Source organism: Hyalella azteca, unplaced genomic scaffold (genome assembly GCF_000764305.2).
Source record: "Hyalella azteca isolate HAZT.00-mixed unplaced genomic scaffold, Hazt_2.0.2 contig10432, whole genome shotgun sequence".
In the NCBI taxonomy this organism is placed as follows: Eukaryota; Metazoa; Arthropoda; class Malacostraca; order Amphipoda; family Hyalellidae; genus Hyalella; species Hyalella azteca.
Window position 1 is genome coordinate 30,219 of NW_025940474.1, and position 25,945 is coordinate 56,163.

The following is a 25,945-nucleotide window of genomic DNA, read 5'->3' on the forward strand; positions in this document are numbered from 1 at the left end:
TGTGTGAGTGGGTTGAGGGTCCTTAGTGGACTGTGTGAGTGGGCTGAGGGTTCTTAGTGGACTGTGTGAGTGGGCTGAGGGTTCTTAGTGGACTGTGTGAGTGGGCTGAGGGTTCTTAGTGGACTGTGTGAGTGGGCTGGAAGTCCTTAGTGGACTGTGTGAGTGGGCTGAGGATCCTTAGTGGACTGTGTGAGTGGGTTGAGGGTCCTTAGTGGACTGTGTGAGTGGGCTGAGGGTTCTTAGTGGACTGTGTGAGTGGGCTGATGGTCCTTAGTGGACTGTGTGAGTGGGCTCAGGGTCCTTAGTGGACTGTGTGAGTGGGCTGGAAGTCCTTAGTGGACTATGTGAGTGGGCTGAGGATCCTTAGTGGACTGTGTGAGTGGGTTGAGGGTCCTTAGTGGACTGTGTGAGTGGGCTGAGGGTTTTTAGTGGACTGTGTGAGTGGGCTGATGGTCCTTAGTGGACTGTGTGAGTAGGCTGATGGTCCTTAGTGGACTGTGTGAGCGGGCTGAGGGTCCTTAGTGGACTGTGTGAGTAGGCTGAGGGTCCTTAGTGGACTGTGTGAGTGGGAGTGGACTGTGTGAGTTGGCTGAGGGTCCTTAGTGGACTGTGTGAGTGGGCTCAGGGTCCTTAGTGGACTGTGTGAGTGGGCTGAGGGTTCTTAGTGGACTGTGAGTGGGCTGGAAGTCCTTAGTGGACTGTGTGAGTGGGCTGAGTGTACTTAGTGGAGTGTGTGAGTGGGCTGAGAGTCCTTAGTGGACTTTGTGAGTGGGCTGAGGGTTCTTAGTGGACTGTGAGTGGGCTGGAAGTCCTTAGTGGACTGTGTGAGTGGGCTGAGACCTAGCAAATTACGGAGCAGGCAATAAGTCCAGCAGCTATCTCAATCAATCGTCAGTTATGGAAAGATCGGGTTCCAAAGGCCGGATCCCTTGTGAATCAAGTCACGAAAAGTTCAAGAATCGGCAACAGGCCATGGGCCTATGTCTTCAACGCCAACACTTCTATTCTATTCTATTCTATAGTGAATTCACTTGACCCAATTAAAATGGTGTGAAATTATTAGCCCAGTCCTCAGTCCTGTAAGCTTAGATACAGCAGAAATGCTATACGGATGCTGATTAGAAGCTTGCAGTGGAAAAGGTCGTTGTAAATGCTCAATGGTATGTCAATGGATACAGGAATGTCACATCATTAATATGGTAATGGATGGATATGATAATATCATATCAATGAAGAAAAAACACGTACAAATCACAAAAATGTAATTTATTCTACATATACAGTACATCATCTACAAAAGAAGAGGAGGACTTTGGAGTACTTCATATGTTTTAAAATTAAGTTTTATTTCAAGTGTCTTGAATTACCCAGTTCTCAGAAGGGTCATTTGAGACTCTTTTCTCTTGTGTCTGGCATCTTACAAATAGCAGGCAGAATTTTTTCAGAGATGTCATACAATAGCCCTTGCAAAGACCTTTAAAATGAGCCCAAACTTAAGAAGTTATTAACAAAAAACTCTCAAAATTTTTCTTTATTACCCATTTGAGGGCATATATATTAAGCATTTTGTAACTGATGGGACTTCTTGGTCCCAAGCCACTAATTACAAATAGCAATGATGACAGTAAATTTATCCAAGATCAAAAAGTTATGATAGTAACCCATTTATTAATGCTGTCTGTTGACAGTGGAATCATGATGTTTTCCATCTTCAATTTCCAGATTTATTGCTACCTATGGATTTTTAGCTACTGGAAAATTTTCTTTTAAGTGTCATTTTTAAGGTCAATTAATCCTATTCCATCCAATACAATGGTTGAAAACAAAGCTGGTGCTAATGGGCACTTGGAATCTCAGCTGTCAAAAGATGGCCAAACAACAAACCCTCTGTCGAGAAAAATCAATAAAATATTAGAAACCAGGATTGAAAATGATAAGGTGAGCTTTATTTTACCATAGGTTTATTTTATTCGGAAAAATAATTATTTTTTGATGCTTGAGATATGTTGAGTTTTGTTTTGCAATTCATGATTCCAATCATTATGGACAAGCCAGCTCCTTTTATTCTCTGTATTTGAGGGAATCATTTAAATTAACTTTGATTTAAATGGATTATTTTATCATTAGTGAAAGGTTTATATAGTCAGATGGGGTAAGACAGGACCAAAATCACTAACAAGCCTGTAGCATCTATACTATGAATAACTAAAAAACCCTAAACCTATCACAAGGTGTATTTATGCAATGGGCTTCTAAGCTACAACTCAGACATTTTGCATCCAACATAGTTTTCTGTACAGATTGAAAAAAGTGAGCTGGTCAGGTAATTACGTAACGTAACATTCAACAGGTAATTCTTATGTTACGAAGTTTTTAATAAAAGTATAAATCTGATTATTCAATATTATCCATCTGGAAACACATTATTTGATTAAACAACCACTTGTTACTGTTTTGTGTTGCGGGAAGTCAACTCTAATTTCAGTCACATTGGGGTTTTTGTCACGAGAAAACTTTGTTAAGCATAGTAAAAGTGGGTTGGCTTTGGTTCATTGTAGAGCACTGCTAAATACTTCATGTATATTCCATTAGTGTCATAATGTCATTGTCTGGAAAATTTATCAAATTGGTAATAAAACCAATTGATGGATAATAACTTGAGTCTCAGACATCATGTGTTTTCTTGCTAACAGCATTTGTGGTGCACTTTTTCAAACATAGCTCATGCCCTCTCACAGAGTTGTGATCATAATTATTTTTCATGTTTCACACAATGGCTTTTCCCCCAGCCAATGTTGCACATAGTTCTGCAGCTCACTAATGGGAAGAGACATCCCTATTTTCTCCATCCCTGTGATGCAATTTGAAATAGTGCACTAAATTTCTCTAATTAAAACAGCTAACAAGTTATAATGAAGTTTGAGCAAAAGATGAAAATTTTGACCAAAATACTCCATGTACTCCTCAATAATATATTAATTTAAAAACTATTTTTGATAAACTGTAGGGTAAGAGAGGACCATTTGTGGGGTAAGACAGGACCATTTGTGGGGTAAGACAGGACCATTTGTGGGGTAAGACAGGACCATTTGTGGGGTAAGATAGGACCACTTGTGGGGCAAAACAGGATCATTTAGTGGTCCCCTCTTACCCCATGTCTGGTCCTTTTTTGCCCCATTTTAGAATAGATGTCAGGCAGTGATGGTAACAGGTAGAAATGCCTAGTATGTCTCAAAAGTTGCTTATTACTTGAGGTTACCTGCCTACAGCCACAAACCTGGCTAAAAAATTTTTTGTCATTAGATAGAGCTTATTTCCCAAATAGGGTTAACTATTTTGTGACCCTTCTATACATAGGTTTTCTTTAAAAATTAGCCAGAAATTCATTATTTGCAGAAGAGGGTTGAAACACACATTGAAATGACATGCAATGATTGCTCTAACATATTCTTCCTTCAAATTAAATTCAGTACAATTAGAATGCATGCCATGGGCTGGTCCTTTCTTACCCCATGAAGGCTGCGATCCTGTCTTACCCCATTTGACTATATTTCAATTATGAAATGAAAAAAATTATTTGCTTTGCAAACAAGATGCGTTATCATGGTATCTGATTATTAGAGAACATAAAATTTGAAATGATAACATGAGAACATGAAAATTAAATTTTTCAAAGCTATACCATAACTAACCCTACAGAAAAGTGGCTGATTTTTCAGATAATTACTTGTGAAGTTCTTTAAACATGTGTTTGACTTGTGCCCAGTCAGGACACATCTAATGTAATGAATATGCAATGGTTTTTATTATCCTATTGCACCAGGCCTGGATGTGACTTCACTTGCCTCACCAGGAATTCTGAGAGTCATAGACAAAGTCTGTTTTGGTGTGTGATGCCTTTGTGTACTCTAGGAACTGAAATTCCATCCAAATTTGAATGATTCTCAAGAAATAGGTCATAAATAAGAGTATTCAATGATTCATTACATTATTTGTTATACAGGCTGCAGTGGAAGCCCTGAGCGAGCTGTCTTTATTCTTCCCTGAGAACTCAATGAAGGCTCGCCGCAACCTGCGTGGCCAGATTGAGCAGCGCAGTGTCAGCATCAACCAAGAGTTTGTTGCAGCTCTGAAGTTGGTGAAAGATGCTGTTGACGCCATTTATGATGATGTCAAGATAATCAATTCTCAGTGTACAGAGATGAAAGCCAAGCTCCAGGCTGCTAAAGCTGAGACTAAGCACCTCACTGAGCAGACTGCCAAGCTGCACAAACAGCGGTTAGTTTAACAGCTGGCAAGTTTGATAAATTTGTTGCATATAAGAATTCTGATGGTGTAAAAGTAGAGATGCAAAAAAAACGTTTTTTTTTCCAGAGTGTTTTTTTTGGTAAAAAAAACGTTTTTTTTTATGTGTTTTTTTTTGTTTTTTATTGTTTTTTTTCTTTCGTGTATTTATTTGGGATCAATATATCTATACCCTTAATATACATTGAAATGATGTGTTTTTAAATCTTATTTAACAATTAACATATCTCATGTGTGATTTATAATTTATCAAGCCTAATACTTCTAGTTCAAAGCTTAAAAGGGTAAATAAACAAATTTTTCATTTCCTTATTGTACTCAAAAATCAAAGTATGCAAAAAATACAAAAAATAAATATTTTCAAAGCATTCCATTTTCAGTCACTCACCATGACCTATGAAAAAGATGATGCAATATGCAAGGACGATTTAACAAGCCGCGCGGGACGCGGCGCCGCCTGGCAGCCTGCACCTGCTACGTTTATTGAAAGATGATGCAATAGGCAAGTAGCTATGATGCAATACAAATGACTTCGCTGTCATTCAATGATATTAGGAATTTTAAGATACAGCATAGACCTGTCACCTATCATCCTGTGGCCCTCAGGTAAAGTGATTATGGATTAATTTGCATTTATTTATGTTTTTCTAAAAAAAACAATAAAAAACATGTTTTTTTTAGGCTGATGTTTTTTATTAAAAAAACTTGTTTTTTATTAAAAAAAACATGAGTGTTTTTTTTACGTCGCATCTCTATGTAAAACAATACATTTGAAGTTGAAAAAGATGTATCAATATATGTACGATAAGGCCATTATACAGAAGTAGAAAATCATGATTAAAAAAGAGATATTATTCATATATTAATATAATATCAAGGTTTAGTATATGATGAAGAAACAATTAAAAATTTATTTTTTCCTGTTAAATAAATATATTGAATGATAGTTTGCAAATTTAAATGTTTCAATTGGTAGAAAAGTGTAAGTGTGCTTATCTGGGTGCTTAAATATACTTGCATTCCAAATCCTCAATGATTAATGATCACAGTTCATATGAACCGAAATATTTTTGAGACAAATCAATATAATAAATATTTTCTATAACATTTTTCAGGAGAGCAATAAGATATACCGGTAATTCATTTGTACAAAAACACTGTGAAAGCCAAACCTATAATAGAATGTAAAATTTAGTTATAGTATAAAGTAAAAATAGTGGATTTGCAGTACAGACAAATGAGCAATTATTATAAAGATGTTTTATTACCAGGACAACACTGGCAATGCAGCAGCAGGTGGCAGCAGCTTGCGCCCGAGCCTTCCTGCTGACACCGGCTGAGGTGGCTCTGCTCCAGTCCTCCAGCCCTAGGATAGGGCCTGAGTTCTTTGCTGCTCTTGACAAGACGCTCGCTATTAAGAACAACACTAAACACTTGTTGCAGGTGAAGAGATAATTCATGACAGTTATTATCATACAATTTTTTATCCACTTTTTTTACTGATTGAGTCAATAAATATTCATACATCATTGATAATAAATTATATGTTAATTGTATTAGAATATATATATATATATATATTATTATGTTAAAATTATTTGAATACATATGGACTAATCAATGGCTTTCCCAATAGAATATGCCTGGCACAAATAAAGGTACCAATTGCCTTCTCTTCTTATATCTTGGTTCTCTTCAACCTTGCTGGTCTCTAAACTGTCTGTTCTCTAATTAGGACCCTGTGTGGCTGGCTACAGTAACCACGCACGCCTCATTAAGACCCTGCTTGTGTCTGTACACTAACCACGCACGCCTCATTAAGACCCAGCCTGTGTCTGTACACTAACCACGCACGCCTCATTAAGACCCTTGACCCGCAGACGGGCGAGCAGACGACTGTACACTACGCCTCATTAAGACCCTTGTCCCGCAGACGGGCGAGCAGACGACTGTACACTACGCCTCATTAAGACCCTTGTCCCGCAGACGGGTGAGCAGACGACTGTACACTACGCCTCATTAAGACCCTTGACCCGCAGACGGGTGAGCAGACGACTGTACACTACGCCTCATTAAGACCCTTGACCCGCAGACGGGCGAGCAGACGACTGTACACTAAGCCTCATTAAGACCCTTGTCCCGCAGACGGGCGAGCAGACGACGGCGCTGGAGGTGCTGTCGCACGTGAGCGAGGTGCGGGAGGCGGGCGTGGGGGCGCTGTACCGCTGGCTGCTGCAGCAGGCCAGGGTCAGCGATGTCCTCACCGCCGCCCTGCCCACCGCCATGGCCTCCCTGGAGGACAGGCCTCAGCTCTTCAGGTGACCTCATGTGTAGTGCCTCGTGGCCTCCCTGGAGGACAGGCCTCAGCTCTTCATGTTACTGTTGGCTCATCGAATGGAGATTCTGTTAATCCTATTTTAATATTAACAGTTGCCAAGTATTAAAATGGAATATAATTTTTCTTTCTTTCAAATATAACTTTCTATTTGGAGTTATTTTCTCTTATGATGAGTTTGTCTGAATGTGAGATACATCTACCACTTTTTTTGTTCCTTTCACTCGCAATCATTTTTTGGATTCTTCATTTCGATCCGGACCAATTTTTGAATGATGTCCTATCAATTGTTGATACCTTTTCATCCTATTTCCCGGGACTATAATTATTAACATAACACCCTCAAAATAATTTATACTCTTAAAATTATTATGTACCCTGAGGCCCTTGATATTGAAATACTCCTCCCGCAGGTTAGTGGTGGAGGAGTGGGTGGTGGTGCGCAGGGGTGCCTTGTCCCGCAACTTCCTGCACTCCCTCACCCACTTGTCCCCCACACACTCCCCCATCGAGCTGGGGGCGCACTCCCCTACCCGCTACGTGGGGGACATGCTGGCGTGGCTGCACCAGGCCCTGGCGGGGGAACGAGAGGTCATGGGGGCGCTTTTTGGGGGCTGCAAGAGTCTGGGTGAGCACGCAGAGCAGAGGCTAATGTTGACTTGGCTGCGGGTGTTGTCAGTTTCATATCAAGAGTGTGCCATAATTATCTGAATAATCATTTATTTGACTTGGTAAAAACACCCTGAAAGAATATACTGAAGGCTGAAATATTATGCGGGCATAATATCTATTGTGATTTTTGTTACATAATTCAGAATAATTTTTGATGACTATGTCAGCATCGACGTTGTTTTAAAGAACTGATGTGTTGACCCAGACGTGTCGGCTGAGACGAGCTCGAGTCTGGCCAGCATCGCCGAGTCGGTGTGTCGGCCGCTGAAGACGCGCATCGAGACGATGATCGTGTCGGGGGAACCCACCAGGAAGAGGCTCCCCCAGGACTCCAGTGCCTCCCCCCACCGCCCACACGTCAGCAAGAAGCCCGTGATGCTCTACAAGATGCGAGGCTTGCTTCAGTTCTACAGCAACACCATCGAGCAGGTGCGTGGACGCTGGGGCGAGATCTGCTTGAGGGCTACAGTTCACTCCCGTGTCTGAGAGCTCATTTTTAACAGCCTTCTATTCAAAGTCATTTTGTGGTTATCAAACTGGGTGATGCTGACTCGTATTCTCGTTTTAACATACAGATATTATTTAATAGGTAAAATTTTGAAGCAATGTTGCTTCTATGTGTATTAAATTGAGAATTAATCGACAATTGAGATAACAACTCATCTTTGTACTTGTTCTTAAGTACTCATCACAAAGTCGCATCCTGGGTCGAAATCACTGACTTAATCATTTCTCGGTGTCCAGAGTGGGAGAGGGGATGGGGTGGAGATTTCTGTTCATTATAAGCACGTTATAACTGCAGGAATCATTTCTGATGTTATAACAACTTTTGTACAGGACTTGCTGTAAATTCGTCTAATGTTTATTAAGACGTGTAATTATCTGAATTTAAATGCTTCATAATTTTTAGAAGGAAGGAGTGGAAATTTGTTTTATCCTCATGCAAGTTATTAGTCGCTCATGCCTCACAACAGCGTAATAGACGCTTATATTATATGCATATGTAATATAATATATTAGTATTAGATGGTAGGCTTTGTTTGTTTATAGACGTGCTATTAATGACCAGAGAATTCGTTGATTTAAATTATCAGAGAGTCGGACAATTCTTCAGATGACGTTGGAAGATCGAAAGGCATGTTTCAGGAAGTATTTTAGTTTATTAACCAGGTTTCGAATGCAACAAACAAACATTTAATGCATCTTGTAACTTGAAATAATTATTAATTTTAAACTTAAAAGAAGCATTGAATATTGAAATTTTGGTGTAAATAAGTACATAATATACGTAAAAAGGATACAACAGTGAAATTTGAACCTGAAAAATTACCCTGAAAACTATCTCAAAGTTCAGACAAACCCGGTAGTTGAGAGATAGATGTTGGCGCCCAATCCGTAGAGATGAGTGGTTCAGTTATCGTCGGTCGGTTGATGTTAGGCCACTGCTTGATGACGATGCTGGTGGGTTCCTCCAGCACAAAGCGGTTGACAGCCTGGTTGTCTCATGTGGCAGGATAAACGGCTGCCCAATGTCATAGTAACTCGTAGTTACACAAATTACTCTTATTAAGTCCAGAAAATTGTACTACAAGACAAGCTTTCTATAATAATTCTAAATAAACTTCTTTATTCTTTGTAAAAAGCGGTATTAGACATTTATAGACCGCTTCGTTCTTTGGGATCCAAAGGATTCATGCATGGATATTTTCTGCTTATTTTTTTTTATAGTTTCTGCTTATATTGTAGTAGCCATCATTTGGTTGAGACGACTGATAGTTTGTGGTGACAGGGTCGGGGCTGTTGAACTATCCATGCATGAATCCAAAGGATTCATGCATGGATAGTTTCTGCTTATCATTTTGTTGAGACGACTTACAGTTTGTGGTGCATCAGCTGACAGGGGCAGGGCTGTTGGTGTGCGCGCTGGACGAGCTGCAGCAGCTCTGCCAGAAGATGTTCCTCGCCGCCCTCCAGACGCAGGTAATAATTAATTAATATAGAGTGATTGGAATCCGCCCCGCCAATTGCGGACGTCAACACGAGGATCCTAGGCGGGTATTGGGCATTGCTGTGTATCTTTATGAAATCCTTTAGTCTTATTAGTATCCTTTAGTGTTATGAAATATTTTTTGAAAATTAAGTGTGACTGGCTCACACTTATTGTTTTTCCATATTTATTCATTTAAATCGTAGTAACAGTTTTAACATGGCTGTAACTCAGTCATAACTTCCACATACCGTGGTGCAATATTATGCAAGGACTGATATTACTCTGGAAATGTTACCCAGGGACTGATATTACCCAGGGACTGATATTACTCAGGGACTGATATTACCCAGGGACTGATATTACTCAGGGACTGATATTACTCAGGGACTGATATTACTCAGGGACTGATATTACTCAGGGACTGATATTACACAGGGACTGATATTACCCAGGGACTGATATTTAGTGTGGACTGATTGCTTTATGACTAATAATTACATTAGTTTCCTATTATATTTTTGTTATCCTATTATATTTTTGGAAATTATTATCAGGTGGAGGAGAGCTGCGAGCTGCTGCACGCCATCCCGCCGTCCCTGGCGCCCTCTCCCACGGTCACGTCACTCCTGACGCTGCTCAGCGACATCATCACCGCCACCACCCTCAGCACCTTACAGCACCACGACCACGCTGCTGAGGTCCTCACATACTTATAAACTCCCGCTGCATTCTCGTTTTGCTTTCATTAAACTTTTAGTGCACTTGCGTTACACTTTATCAACACCGTAGTCTCACCCATTTCAGCACAGCCAGCCATATATTAGATACCACTTTATCGTGATACCTCTCATAGAAATTTTTCATTCTCAACGTGAACTCAACCTCCTTTCCATATTATCCCAATCTTACCTCTGTCCTCTCCATAAACCTTACATCGGTTGTCAATAAATTTAAATTCTCATTCTGAACGAGTTCTCGATCTTTAGGTCTACTAGTGCCCAGAGGTTACTAATCGTATATAGGCTACTTCTTATAGGCAAACTAGTGGCCATAGATTACTGCCTATACTCAAACTAGTGCACATAGGTCACTGCCCATAGGCCTACTAGTGCCCATAGGTTTATAGATTACTACCAATAAGCCTACTAGTGTTGGTGCTGAGTTCTGTTCCCCGACAGGTGGTGGACCTCGTGGTAGACCCGCTACTGACGGCCCTGAACGCCGCTGTGAGCGGTGGTGGCGGCGCCGCTGTGGAGGCGGGGGTCGTGGAGGCCAACGTTTACCTCCTCAACTGCTGCCATCTCCTGCACTCCACCGTGTCCCTCCTTCAGACCTCGAATACCCCACAGAAACTCCAACAGATTCAGGTGCTTCCTGACAACTTCTCTTAAACTCTCATCTTCCGAGCATAATTTCCCTCCTAACTTCATATCTACTCACCATCTTTATCCTCCTCCCAGGTATCTCGTGTTAGGCGCTCGTATATTCACATATGCGTAGCAGAAAGTTTTGGCTGTAAATAATTATATTCACTCTTTTCCATCCTAATTACCTAGGGCTCGCTGAAAATACGCGGGAAGAATCTCAATAAAAATTACCGACTAGTTACCCCGGTAAAGATTGTCTTCAACAGAGATCTGTTCTTGTTCTCAGATAACGAACATTATGACTACGTCGACGTAATCAAACTAGGTTCCGCATTTTGCATAACGTTGCTTTAACTTGTCGGTGGGACAATTTGTCTAGAAAAGGTATCAAGAACCCGCTCCTTGCGGCCACCCTATATCAGCGCTTTGATGGGTTGCCTCACTAGTGGCTCTGCGTGCTGACTGTCAACGTTTCCTGACTGTGCACGTGGCGGTGCAAGAGTGAAAAATAAGTGCCTGCCTGCTCTGAAGAAAACAATGAATTAAATGCGGAAGAAATCACTTGGTTTATCAGAAAAAATTACCTGGTTAAGAAGTATGTAGTGCCTGGCGGCATGACGGTATGGCTGATGCTGTGGTGTTGCAGGGTGTGACGGAGTCTGCGGTGTCAGTGCTGTGCGAGCAGCAGACTGCTGCTGTGCTCATGAGCCTGGCTTTGCTGCCGATGCTGGGGGACCTCAGCGCGGCCACTGCTGCTGGGGGGGTTGTGGGGGACACGCCTCTCGCCTGCCGCCCCTACACCTCCTCGTCTGCGGTGCAGCATTTCTTGGTGGGCCATCAAATGGTCGTAATCCTCAAGCTTACATTGATGAATTATTCGTTCTCTTAAGTTTGTTACGTCAACTGAAATATCTCTTGAAGGCTTCTTTGCACGGGTGGATGTTGAACGGTAAATTGGAAGGTTCACACTTGCTGACATTTCAGATCCTTACCGCGATTGCATTATTTGTTTACTTTATAGGCTGATCTTATTTAAAGAACTTCAAATCATTTACGAATAATAATTTCATAATGACTGTTTTTCAGTATGTGTAACACGACCAAGCCAAGCCTCATGCCCCTCAGTGTTGTCAACATGATTGCGTCAGTCACGAAATAAGACTCAGAAATTTCTCTCGTATCCAGGCGAAGCTGGACGAGTTCCTGTCGTGCCCCGACGCCTACCAGCTGCCCAGCATGCGGCACGTGGTGTCTGCACAGCACCGACAGCAGTGTCTGCACAGGTGCTGCACTGCAGTGCTGCACCACTACACTGCACTGCACACACTCGTGCATACGGTGCCAGCTGCCGGCTACACCGCGCCGCACAAACTCATGCCGAAAACGCCCGACATGATACGGGCCCTCATGGTCCTCTGATCTGCTGCATCGTATTTTTTCGTTATTTTTGTCCTCCTTTTGCATTGCTTTTGCCTCGTCAGTTTCTATCACCTGATTTTCTTGTTTATGAGATAATCTCCTAACATGGCTAGATCTTATACGCACTCCTAGCATGGCTAGGAAGTTATCCGCACTCAGCTGTACACTCGATAAAAACGAAGAGATTTTTTCCAAATAGCGATGCACTTGCCCTAATGTGGGCCATCGCGAAACTATTTTTCCAGGAGAAAACGCGTATTTTGACGAGCCTCATTATTTTGACGACGATCATTTTCTAAATGAACGCACGCGCCGTTTCCCTGCTTGCAACTTCTCGTCCTTCCGTGATTCGTGCCGTCCGTCATGGGAAGAGGCGCTATTATTCACAAGGTCATAGAGGCTTGCGTGTTTCATTCCTGCAAGGTTTTGTCACGCACGAGTATTTAATATGCGTTTGTTTACAATGTGTTTCTTTGATTGTCGGGGAGCAATTTACCTAAAAACGGATTCATTCAAATGCTTTATATAATTTTTCGCCTCAAATATAACTATTTATGCCAAATTTTGGTGCAATTCTGGTGTCATAACGACATCTAATGACATCCACACATTACACAATTTAGCTCAATTTGGACGCGTGTTTCACTCCCCCTTCCCAGCTTCATTATTTTACAGGTGTGGGTTAGAATAGAATAGAAGTGTCGGCGTTGAAGAAATAGGCCCATGGCCTGTTGCCGATTCTTGAACTTTTCGTGACTTGATTCACAAGGGATCCGGCCTTTGGAACCCGATCTTTCCATAGCTGACGATTGATTGAGACAGCTGCTGGACTTATTGCCTGGTCCGTAATTTGCTAGGCATTTTAAGACTGAACATATGCTCCTGCATAGCTTCGTCTAGTCTGTTCTTGAAGGCGTTCATACTCGGAGCGTCAACGATGCTATCAGGGAGGCTGTTCCACATGTCGGTGACTCGAAGCGAGAAGAAATGTTGTCGCATGGATGTGTTCCAACGCTGTTTTTTTAGTTTATAGCCGTGGCGTTATGTTAAGCAATAATAATATTCGTAATGGTTCTGTTTATTTTGAGCGTTATCAGCTAAAATTATTATACGAATCTGGTATTTCTAAGTTGTTATTTATTATATTGTTGTATTTCTTTATATTTACACAATCGGAGTTTCCTTGTTGTCAAAACATTTGAAGGTAAAAAAGTTGTCAGAATATTTTTTCATTGTAGAACTGAATGTTGTTGAACCAAATATTGGCTACAGTTAGAAATGTTGGGTAATTTGATAGTTCCCCTCATTTTTTACTGATTACACCTTTGTATTCTGTATTTTTAGCAAGATTACGCATGTGAGGCGGATATTTTTCTGAAACTAAACAACCGGAAAATTTTGGATCGTGAATAAGTACATTCATAACTAGCAACCTCTAAACCGTTTCTCTATCCAATGAAAACTTTTTCTCTGAACAACGAAATTGCCAAATCCCTGCACCGATGATGGCAATCGTCGGAGTTTTCTTATATTACTGCCAACCTCAAGTCTCTATAAATGCTTCGTATGAGAAGCGTGGGCTGGAGGTGGGGTAAAGAAGTACCTGCCCTGTATCAAGGAATGTGCAGAGACAACCTGTCGGAGTCCCTCAGCTGTCGGCTGAAGACTGATGTAGGCCGGGTTCAATCCATTCTGCCGAAATCGTGCCAGGCAAAAGCCAGTCACGGACTAGTTCAATATTATTTCATGTATTTCAATAGAAGCATACTAAGCAGCCGTGAAAGGCACCTGCCATGCACATGGTGTGAATGCTTCTATGGAAATGCATTAAAGAACATTGGACAGGACGTTGACTGGCCTATGCCTGGAACGTGCCCTACAGTATGGTGTGAAATAGGCCTAATAGGGTGGAGGGAACAGGTAAGAAGAGATAGGTAGTGGTACATGGTTGAACTAGTATAAGGTTGGCCCATCAGAAGCCCGTTTTTGCGGATGTAGTTCGCCTGTGACATCATTGACTTCAGTGACGTCACGGGAATTAACCAATCACCGAAATGCGATCAAACCAGTCAACCAATCCATCATGGAATGACGGGCTTGTTTACGTTTCTCGATCTACGTGACGTAATAAGAAAGCTGAACTGAAAGACGGAACTTCTCGTGTGTCAACCTTATATAGTTCAACCATGCAGTGGTCGACCAGAGCCAATGTGCTCCGGCTAACCTCTGGTACTTCATCGGCTACATGAAAACCGCCAGTTTCCTCAGCGACAGAAATGTGGTTGTTGGGGTAACGATATTGAGGGCTGATAACCACCATCTCCGCTGTGTGACCTATGTCACAGGACTTGTGAAACACAGGATTTGTGCGGCGAGTGGTTTGTGAAACCCCTCGCGTGGTTCATGCCTTGCTAAATCGTCCTTTTAACCAGCCTTTCGCCTTAGCTTGAGGCTCTATGGGATTTTTATGAATGAACTATTCGTTCATTCATTATTTTCCATTTGAAGTTAATGAATGATAATTTCTTATTAGTGAGCCATAAATAGCTCCATATTCAAATGTAAATTTCTCAAATGGTAAATTTGTATAATTATATTATATTGGTATAGTTCGACAGAAGCTTTTCTTTAATGCAAGTATGATTGAAGACCAGAGCATGCTTCATATTAATAATCTTCTTATTCGTTTTTTCAACGAGTCGGACAAAATTTCTAGCTGGCGCGGGGAAATTAAAAAGTAGGCTACCAAATGACATTGAAAATTGAATTCAAAATTGAAATTTTGAAATGACAGTAGTACAAATAAAATAATATACGTTTAAAAATTACTTTTTAAAGACAACACTTCCAAAAAATCCAGTGTCTCCAATCTTAAAGATGTACCATGAATTTCTCATTTAATTTTCGAACATTAAAAAAATTTATTTTTCAATTTTTTTAATATATAAAATTTTTTTGATATATAAATTTTTTTCAAAATAATTTATTCTATTAATTGGTTCATGCATTGCCTCTGACTTCACACAAGTGTGCAAAATTTCAGATCAATTAGACAGGTAAAAGTGTGTCAAATATCAGTTATAAGATTTGTAGCTGAATTACTGGAGCTTGATTCCAGTCAAGGATGGTGGGAGCGACTGCATGCACACCTCCTCATAGGACGCCAGGCGGGTAACTAAGGCGCACCTCAAGCAGACACTATTTAAAGTGCTCACAGCAAATTTCCTCCCATTCTATTTGTTAAAGAACTACCCCATCCCCCTCCCTTTCATGATCTGTCGTGAACGCATAAATCAACGTACAGAGATGGTAATGGTACCGTTGGATAGGGCAGAATGCCAGCTTTAAGATGAGACTAAAAACCGGAAAATCCAAATCGGAAAACTTTAGGGTAGACGCCGCCCCTAATGTTTTACTCCCACATTTGTATTTTAAATCCATCAAAGAACTTTCGATGTCTATGCGTTCTGCTTATCTTCGGCAGGATAACATATGAAGACAACACAACAACATGCTTCACCTGTCTAGAATTCGTTGACTATTCCGCCAATTTTTCGTGCCTGGTATGTGACTATGATCCCTCGACGACGGTGTGCAGTGATTGCCTACGTCCCGAATATAACCAGACTTTTTCCCCTTCCGAAGGACTTATTGCATGCATGACATGTCCGTCAACCACTACACCCACCACCACCACCACTACTACACCCACCTCCACTACTACACCCACCACCACTACTACACCCACCACCACAAAGCTCATTTAACCGTTCTTAGAGTTTCTATCCTTCACTCTATGCGTCTTAGAGTGCGATACCTGCACGTTTTTCCTATCGTTCCATGGAAAACGTTTGATCTTCTAGGTCTTTGATAATTTACTTCAATTTCAAAACTTCATCTTCTTTCTGATTATTCATATCAGTTAATTTCTTATCGAATAGCTCTTTTGACGATCTTAAATTTTCTGTCAGAACACCATTTTAAAATTTTTACTCTTCTAGTTCGTGGTCTTTCTATTCCAATGCTCTGAGCAAGTTTTCCATTTATCCCGTTTGTTTCAATGTTCTCTCTCTTTCATCTTTCAAATCGGCTCTCATGTTTTCCATCTTAAGTTCCTTAGATCTAATTAATTGCTCGACAGATTCTGCTGCAGCTTCACTCGCCAGTTATTCTATCAGTTTCATTTGACTGATAAAATCTTTCAGGTTGCGCAACAGGGCTTCTCCATCGCTGTAAAGAGGTTTGGTTTTGCTTCTGGGTTGACCTTTTTGATGCGATGATTCATTTGCTCGGTTGTTTGGTATGAAATTTCTTCTCCCGAGTTTGATGTCGTTCTGGTTAACATAAGACAAATTTTCAACTGATTGATTCAGCTGAAACAATTATCTTGCTTCACTTAAGGTGAGCATACAGTCTGAAACGCACCAACTGTACTGTTGCAATAATCCTTTTAAGAAATCATTCTCTTCCTTCAAATTATTTTTAACATTATGCCCGAATTCCGGATTTGAACTTGCCACGGTCGTCATTTGCCTATTCTCAACCAACTCGTTGATTTTTTACTCTTGATGGTGCAAAGCGTTCTCGAGTTCCACTATTTTTTGAGCTTGAGCCGCTTGCGTTGAATCATTTTGCATTATTTTCTAATTCTAACGCAACCTCTGCAACTCACTATTGGCAGCTCGAAGATCAGTTTCTAAATCACTGATAATCTAATTTCTTTCTTCAATCTTCTTCTTCAGAGCATCGATTTCTTCCTATGCCTGACGCTAATCGGAAGCGTGTCTTTACTTTAACTAGTCCAACATTTATTTCAGTAAATCTCGATCACGTAATAAACGGTCGTGATCCTACTTGAAGTGTAAAAACCTATCTTTTTGCAAGCCCGAACTATAATCCATTGCAAATTAGTAGGAATCTTCATTTGAGCTCAACTCATCTTCTGCAAATAGAAGACGGCTTCTTGTCCGGCTGGATTTTTTTAATTGTGATTTCTCGAGGGACTGCTTAGAGAGACTGCGACGAAGTTTCTGGTTCTCTGAACGAGCTTCTCCTAGTTCTTCCTTCTGTTCCCTAATTTATTACAACAACTCTTGGATCACTTCGTCTTTCTGCAGAACAATTTTCTCGTAATATTTCTCTTGCTCCTGCAGCCTACGCTGGTAGCTATAATCCAGATCCTCCGCAACCCATCTCTTCTTCTCCAGTTCACCTTTTCCTTCTTAATCCGATGGTTTGATTACATGGCGAAAAATTTCCCTCTACAATTTAGCGTTCTCTTCCAAGTAATCTTGTTGCTTACGCAGCAACGCAGCCGTTGATTCTCCACTATTTTTCCTCGGGATTTTTGCATGGCATTAATAATCTCGGAATGGCTCATTGCCCGCCTGATTGCACTTGCAGTTTCCTTACTTCGATGCTTGATTTTAACTGCATGTACAATTCACTCTTACTTCAAGGCTCTGACGCCCACACTGGTCGGGACACTCAAATTCGTAATCTCGACTTGGAGAATAAAATTAAGCTTGATCTCCGCAGCAAGCATTGCCGTTCGAGAGCTTCAAATCTTGACCTCGTCTAGTTGGGTTTCTGACGCAGTGATGCTGGCTCAAGAGAATATCTCCTTAACAACACTCCCGGTCATCTCTGCAGCAGTCCATTGCTGGACACGTATCAAATGCTGGGGCAATAGAAGAATAAAAAAGCGCGTTTCCACGGATTACGAACTATTTCGAATTTTATCAAGAAGGCGTAAAGTTCTTCGATCTTCAAGTTTGGAAATTTTCAAATCTGGGGAAAATCGAAATACGCGCATTTAAATACTGCACTTAAATTCGTAACCAGAAGGCTTTCTCGTATCATAGTTACTTGCGCGAGTTGCACCCATGCCCTGAATTTCAAATCAATTTCAGTTTAAAATTTATTATTGATTTTTTTTAATTTTTAAAATCATTTATTTTGACATTTGATTCATGCATTGTCTCCAACTTTACACAAGTGTGCAAAATTTCAGATAGATAGGATATGTAGAAATGTATTAAATTTCGATTACAAGATTTGTAGCAGACAGACAGACAGACAGACAAACAGACAAACAAGCAGTGAAGTTAAAGAGAAGTGTTGTAATAATAAAATAGTGGATACAATTTACATTATAAGCTTTAAATTACTCTTAAAATAATTTCAGCGTCCGGACGAATCCAGTAGTTTGGAGGTTGATAGCTGGAGACTCGCTCTTGATAATGAGGGCCTCAGCTATCGTCAATCTCGATGGGTCAGGGCACCGCATAACAATGCCGGTGCAGGCCTCCAATGTCGCTCGGGTGATGGTCTCATTGTGGGCCTGGGCCTCCTTGGGTCATCCAGCTTGTGGGTGGCATGTGAGTTGGCTGCTTAAGGTTTATTCGTGCAGATCGAGTATAGTTAATAACTGAAAATAAAATTGCATGAACTGATGAAAAGATAACGAGAAATTGTATCTACAAAGAATGTAACTGAGAATTCAGCGAGGAAAATTTCATAATTCACCATTTCTCCAGATCTCCATGTCAGTTCAAAACGACTCGATCAGAAATACTGTCGGTGGAGATAAAATGAATTGTTGAAAAGTTCTCTCTGCTAATTTAGCCATAGTTACTTTGATATATGATATTTTTGATATATTGATGTATAAGCAACCATATGGTATATCTCTTCACTTTCAAACGCAACAATTTATTGTATTTCGCCTTATGAATGGTGAATGCTTATTATTGGAATTGATGGTTCTGTGTTCGTAGCCTGGCGCCGTGAATATTTTAGCGGCTATGTTCAAGCGCGTATCCACGAGACTTTTCGTGACGAGGTTTTATCAGGCTCAGTAATGTTTTAAGAAAATAACAGACATCAAATTGAATCGATTTCAATTTTAATGTCTTTAAGTAATCAGCCTTAAGTAATCAGCCTTTCCCTTACTGCTAGAAAGACTATTGTTGAAGGGTTTTTAAATATCAGGGATTATCCCTTTACCGCCTGATATTCTGGGTCAAAAATAGCAAATTTCACTTTTCCGGTTTTTAGTCTCACCTTAAAGCTAACATTCTGACCTATCCAACGGTACCAAAATCGTCTCTAAACGTTGATTTATGCCTTGACGACAGATCGCGAAAGGGTTAGGGGTAGGGGAGTTCTTTCACATTTGAGATGGGCGAAAATTACCGGTCGGGCACATAAATAGACGATCTGAAGAGCTGCTCTTTAGTTACCCGGCTGCTGTCGTGTAGGGTGGTGCTCATGCAGTCGTTCCCATCATCCTTGACTGAATTTCAGCTCCAGTAATGTTTAGTTTTGTAACCATGCCACATTGAATGCCTATTTCGAGGCGCTCGGGACTTTGTCGCGCTTTACTGAACATTCACACTTATTGTCACCGCAAACCTATCTTCTCCTAGAGTTTTTAAGCTACAGCAATGAACGATATACCGTTCGATTCGTAAATAAAAGATCTAGGGACTGGTCGTACCTTTTTTTAATTTCTTTATAGTTTTGAAAATATTTTGAAAAAAGGGGGGTGTTACGTATATTCGTTTGGCGAAGGATTTGAATACACGATTTTTCGTTCAGTTGTCTTTATAAATCGGTTTCTGTAAACAAACAATATACAAAGGTAAAAATGGTTACATAAAATTAGTATTGCACATAAAGGTATAATCGAGAAGTAAAATAATTTATTTCGAACATATAACACGATAAAAGTCAAATATACACGTTACACGAATCTTCAAAATTAAAACACACGTACCAAACATTTCCTTCTTTACAGTCTAGAGCCAACACCGCAACTGAAAGTCTAGATGTCTTTAAAACCGAACTAAAGTAAAATGTCAGTGATACGCATGCATCAGGCGTACGAAATACACAAGAGAAGTGAATTTGAGAACCAGGAATTCAACAGGGGGAAATTCGAAAGGGTGGGGGGGAAATCAAAATTTTTTCGAAAAATGCCCACCCCACCCACAAGAATTAGAATTTCGAAAAACAGCGCAGACCAATCGATAGATATGGTCTTTACGCATCGAAAGATATGCGTCTCGATGTTTTAGCTTGAAAATCCTAGGAGGAGATAGATTTCTACTGTACCCCTTTTTTGACTGTTTTCTAAGAATTTCACGTTTTCTTTAATTTTTTTTCGAAAAATTCACGCGAACAAAAGTCTTAGATTTATTTTTTACATATGTGTACCAAGTTTCAAAGTGATCGGTTCGTAAATAACCGAAATAAAATTTCCACAAGAAATTGGAAATTTCCATTGGAAATTTGAAATTTTATTTCGGTTATTTACTGACAGATAACTTTGAAACTAGGTTCACATATATAAAAAATAAATTCAAGACTTTTTTGTTGTATGAATTTTTTGAAAAAAATGAACGAAAACGTGAAATTCTTAGAAAACCGGTGTTTCTTGAAGGCGACTTGAAAGTCCGATTTGGCGATAAAGGGTTATCTCTGCTGACCAAACCACGGACCACCGGCTGGCATTAAATATTTATATTCTACTACTAAAAATATTTGATACCAAGATCAATTGTCTGATGGATAGTGAGAATGTTGCACGTTGAATACTGAGAACAAGTGACCTTGCGAATAGTAATCGAAATAGCGAAAAACTTATTGTGGGGCATACAAATTCGAAACAAATAAATGCTTTTACTCAAGGATTTTTGGCAGTGTTTTTCTCCTGTTCAATTGGGTCTTGAGATGAAACGTATTAAGCTGTTGGAGAACGCGCAAGGCCCGCCAAGTTCGTTCAACGAAGTGCCTATCACGCTTATACGGACGGATGACGTCAGAGTTAATTACGTCACTATCATATAAATCAGAAAAATTTACCACGTTTAAAAATTTATTACATCACGAAACATAGGGAAGCTTCTCTGGCGCCACTAAAACTATGACCGTATTTTAATTTCCTAATAAATTTAATCATTTTAAATTGTTGCGATAAATTAAATCAATTGTTAGTTCATTACTGACTAACCGACACCAGGGGCCACGGCTATAAACTAAAAAAACAGCGTTGGAACACATCCATGCGACAACATTTATTCTCGCTTCGAGTCACCGACATGTGGAACAGCCTCCCTGATAGCATCGTTGACGCTCCGAGTATGAACATCTTCAAAAACAGACTAGACACCTAGCAAATTACGGACCAGGCAATAAGTCCAGCAGCTATCTCAATCAATCGTCAGCTATGGAAAGATCGGGTTCTAAAGGCCGGATCCCTTGTGAATCAAGTCACGAAAAGTTCAAGAATCGGCAACAGGCAATGGGCCTATTTCTTCAATGCCGACACTCCTATTCTATAAGTGAAATATGCAAACTACATAAATCTGCAAACGTTTTCTTTGAGGAAATGGTGGATTTACTTGGTGCTTTTTTGACTTTGAATCTGTTGTTGTTAAATATTCTTGTGCTGCCGTGCCGCGAGTAGGAAAACCGTCCGGAAAACGCGTCATACTCGCATACTCTGCGTCGCAACGTCAAAAATTTCATTGTCAGCCTAGTCATTGCTCGTGGGCCGCAATTGCAGTTCGGCGCGGTAGCCAGTGCATGTCGTGGTCATTTTCGAGCCGCTCGAATTGTGGATACTGAATGGATTTGCCTCCACTAAAACCTCACATAAATCTCTCGTTGTAGATTTTTCGTTTCCTTTTTCAAATTTTAACATGTCTTCGTTCAACGAATTACATTAAAATGTGCATGTAAGCCAGTTCTCACATATATTACCGTATATCCTCGCATTAAAATAATTCTTTGTCTTGTTATTGTTTCACGTGCGTCACGCTCCAGCTGCTGCTGCAACCGAGCGAATAAAATTGAATGGATAATCATTATACTCTCAAACCAATCAATTTTAACATGAATCACTTTATAAAATCTTCCTGACTATCAATCTGAACATTTCATTAGCTTAAAATCGAATCTCATGAATTCGTTAACTTACAATTTCATTTTTTTCACACGTGTCTCGCTCAGATTGCTGCCTCGTCGTTCTGCGCAATTCTGTTACTTTGAACTGAAAAAGTACAATTTCATCAAAGTTTGATGCAGCGATAAATTATTTAGATTTTCGCTGATCGATTTGCATTCATCTAAACGTTTTTTAGTCACCATGCAGTGAGTTTGACAGCCCTTCACTATGCTTGTATTGTTTTAAATATTAAGTTGGTTCTCATATCAGATCTGATCATGACGGTTATTAGATAACGTTATCTATTTAATTCCGATATTGAAACATCTCTCGGAGGAAACATAAACATTTATTTGTTGGGCCGGCAGCTGGGCAATGAAGAAATTCTAATGATCGAACAGGGAAATAATGGGTACTGGGGTTTTAACTAGGGGGGATCTTGCAGCTCATTTCTGACGAATCAAATTAAATATCTTAATACGACGATTGTTGGGTATCGCGCATACTACATATCTGAAAAGATCGAATTCTCTTTAGAAGCATATAGTCTCCGTAGCGACGGTACGGCTACCACGATACGGCCGCTATAAGGGCAAGTGCGGCCATAATTAGAAAGGGTGTTATCCGTATACGTTAGCTACTCGACAACCGTATCACACTACGGTTGTTATTGTTGTTGTTCGAATGGAAAATAGGAAGGAGAGTGATGGAAAATACAATTGTATCCCCATCACTTTTATAAATACGTCTGACTTACTCATCGAGAACACTACGTCATCACATTGCCGCTTCTCGTAAATTAAATCTAATTTCAGGGATTGGATCGAATTATGAAGGACGGATAGTGGTATAGATGTCAAATTCGGAAACTGTTCACGTGTCCCAGTTTTTTACATCAAAACTTTTTGAGGCCTAAGTGAGTTTCTCCCACCATGATAATATATACAAAAAAAATCGACCAAAATGCACCGAAAATATAAGGAATCAAACACTTTTGTAAGGTGCTGCTCTCGGCTCGGTGCCTCGCTTCTGCCATTTGTTATGATCGTAATTTGAATGGAAATGCAGTCTACTGAAGCAACGCATAATTATGATCGCTGCACGTCTTGTTGCTACTCTTGTCCAACGCTGAGTTATGATCGGCGCGGTCGTAGTGTCATTATAGGCTGGAAAATACGCATGGCAAAGTCCACGCCATCGTTCCCTGTAGATGGCTGATACTTTTCTGCACGAGTTTCGGCTTGTCAGAGACTCGAAGTTTTTCACGGTCACTTTATCTTGACCGCTGCCTGGCACAAGGCAGTGGCTGTCAATAACATCTAACGAGCGGTTGTTTAGCTGCAGTAAAGTTGTGAAGCTGAATAGGCAAACGATGTACTTGCAATGATCATCTGTGTATTGTTATTGCCTACTCGGAATTGTCGGTAGATTTTGGTTTGAAAGTCATCGAAGGTAATTTTCATTGGCCATCGATATCCGTCTTTTAATACACTATGTGATAGAAATTATTATACTTACTAAGTAAACACCATTTAAGACTACGAAAAAAAAATTCCTCGGATTATTAACGACAAGATAAAAAAGCTGCCTTACGCTCCAACATGACATCGGACGCTGCACAGAATTGCTTACTAACGAGAATGTTTTTGAGAGGAACGAGTTGAAGAAAATAATCTTGGTCAAATGGTATAAATGAAAATAGAGCATACAACCCCTTATTGCTCATGTTTCGTTAGCATGCATAAAAATTAACAGCTTCTATATGATCTCTGTAGCGGCTTCCTTAGATAGCTCTTCGCTCAGAACAATTCAGCATAATTCCCAACCTCCCGGCATGCTGAGCTTCAAGTGGATGAAGATATTAAATAATTTAATTCTGCGTTTGCATCATCAGATTTATGAGAGAAGGAACAGCAAGTTGCGATTATTGAGAAAATCTGCACAATAACACAGAACAATAAATTCAAACAGGAAACACTGGCATGCTTACATCGAATGAATATCAGATAATCACCAGTTAATATTTAATCACTAGTATCAAATTAATCAACAGTATCAGATTATTCGCCAGTTTCAGAGTAATAGCCATTTTAAAATTAACCACGAATATCATATTATTCACCAGTTAAGTCCACAGGAACGCACAGGCCAGTAAAAATTAACTATGCAATGAACAGGTTATGCTAACATGTAACTCCGACAGGTGAAGCGACTGGACCTCCGACACTGGCCACAGACACAAGAATAATGGCCGGCAAAGAGATCCGGAGTTCGCTATCTGCTATTCTAGTGGTTGATGCTAAAAAATAAATCTTGAATTACATATTTTATCTTAAAAGTTAATGAACTTCGGCTACAATATTCCAACAATATCTTACAACCCGTGAATTGGTCAGTGCTGCCGCCTGCCGGTGAGAAATTCACCTCGACATCTTCCACTGGAAGCACCTGCGACGGCAGATAAAAAGCTTCCAGCCATGGCCTGGAGTGTCATTTCGGTCAGGCGCTCAGAGAGGTAACCTTTGCAGGTGAGCATAGCAAGATGAATCAATTTAATTTAATTATATTATACAAGTGAGAATTTTGCGCAAGGAGGCTGTTACTTGACGACCTGATATTGATGATCAAGGAATTTCCAAAACACGTTGTAATGTTGTGCGCATGTTATAAATCAGTCAGCAGATTTTTCCAAAAATTTTTTATGAACATTTTCTCCTAACGATGCATATAATGGGCATATATTATCACTTGCAATTACTGTGATTGTGCATGTAATGAAGCAATATTGCAAAGTGCGGCGAAGACGATGTAAAACCACGACACTAAAAACACACATTAACAGGAATATAAATGTGATTATTGCCCATTCTCAATGTGAATGTGAAGAGAGAGCTTCTTTGCATCAAGAAATGTTTATTAGCCATATACATGCGACTTCATGTCCAGCCATATTAAAAATCATTCTTTATTTATAGGATGTTTGTTTAATGTTAGCGAACAATCGAAATTTAAATAATGCCAAACCACAAGAGAATGCATCTCACACTTTCTTCTTCGCAGGAATTTCGGTATCAAGAAGAAGCAAAGCCAGGCGAGCGTCGGAGCCGCCGTCATGAAGTCCATTATATTTGGTCTTTTGCTCTGCCTCGTCGCCGCGCGAGTGCCGATGAATCCACGCTACGCAAGTCAGGTAAAGTTGTTAGTAGATTTGAGTCAAAATATTTTATTTTGTCGATTTGAACGAATTTAAAATTTTGGAACCATATTTATCCAACCAAACCTTTGTTTCCTGTTGTTCTGGTTAGACAAATGCATGACATACGATAGCTAAAGTGATAAATATTGTGTAAATAAACCATTAATGTAATTAGATTAATTTTATTAGACATTATTTATTCTCAATCGAATTCGTTTTCATGGTGAATGGTCACCAGATAAGAAGATTTATTATAAATTTAAAAGCCAAGAATAGTCCACAAAAATTCATATCTTTGTAGAAAACGTTTCGGAGTCCAGCTCCATCGTCAGTTCGTAGAATGTAGAACATACATAGAAAGTCACAAGTTAATACAATTGAAAGCACAGAACACAATAATTAGAACCTAAATTTACATGTAATAGGGCATAAAAACCTATCTATTCACAATTTCAAGGGGATAGGAGCTCACAGCTGAATTTAAACTGGGCCTAAGCTTAAAAATGTACAATGATTCTAAGATAGGCAAATCTGAAGTACCGGAGGTAGAAGCTAACACCCTAAAGTCACTGTCAGAAACAGGCACATCACACTGCTCGGCGTGAGTGCGCACAGCCGAATGAGGGGGGCGCGATAGCAACTGTCCGGTCCTACAACTCCTGCCCTTATGCTCAGCGATCCTGGAATAAAGATTGCGTGAAGTCATACC

At 40.1% G+C, this 25,945-nt stretch overlaps 1 protein-coding gene across 1 annotated transcript; it reads left to right on the forward strand.

Annotated features, from left to right (window-relative positions):
- The first annotated feature begins 1,693 nt into the window (after positions 1-1,693).
- On the forward strand, positions 1,694-12,296 carry LOC108677471 (conserved oligomeric Golgi complex subunit 6). The gene is made up of 11 exons (XM_018165692.2): positions 1,694-1,938; positions 4,004-4,278; positions 5,577-5,748; positions 6,451-6,623; positions 7,054-7,268; positions 7,518-7,741; positions 9,206-9,292; positions 9,857-10,000; positions 10,481-10,669; positions 11,316-11,498; positions 11,855-12,296. The coding sequence occupies exons 1-11, from the start codon at positions 1,813-1,815 to the stop codon at positions 12,086-12,088; spliced, it is 2,022 nt and encodes a 673-aa protein (XP_018021181.1). The 5' UTR covers positions 1,694-1,812; the 3' UTR covers positions 12,089-12,296.
- The last annotated feature ends 13,649 nt before the right edge of the window (positions 12,297-25,945 follow it).

Excerpts from the sequence above, each read along its gene's own strand:
- LOC108677471 (XM_018165692.2), top strand. The coding sequence starts at position 1,813 with ATGGTTGAAAACAAAGCTGGTGCTAATGGGCACTTGGAATCTCAGCTG. Across the intron at positions 7,269-7,517 it reads TGGGGGCTGCAAGAGTCTGG|ACGTGTCGGCTGAGACGAGC; the intron begins GTGAGCACGCAG and ends GTGTTGACCCAG. Across the intron at positions 11,499-11,854 it reads CTGCGGTGCAGCATTTCTTG|GCGAAGCTGGACGAGTTCCT; the intron begins GTGGGCCATCAA and ends TCTCGTATCCAG.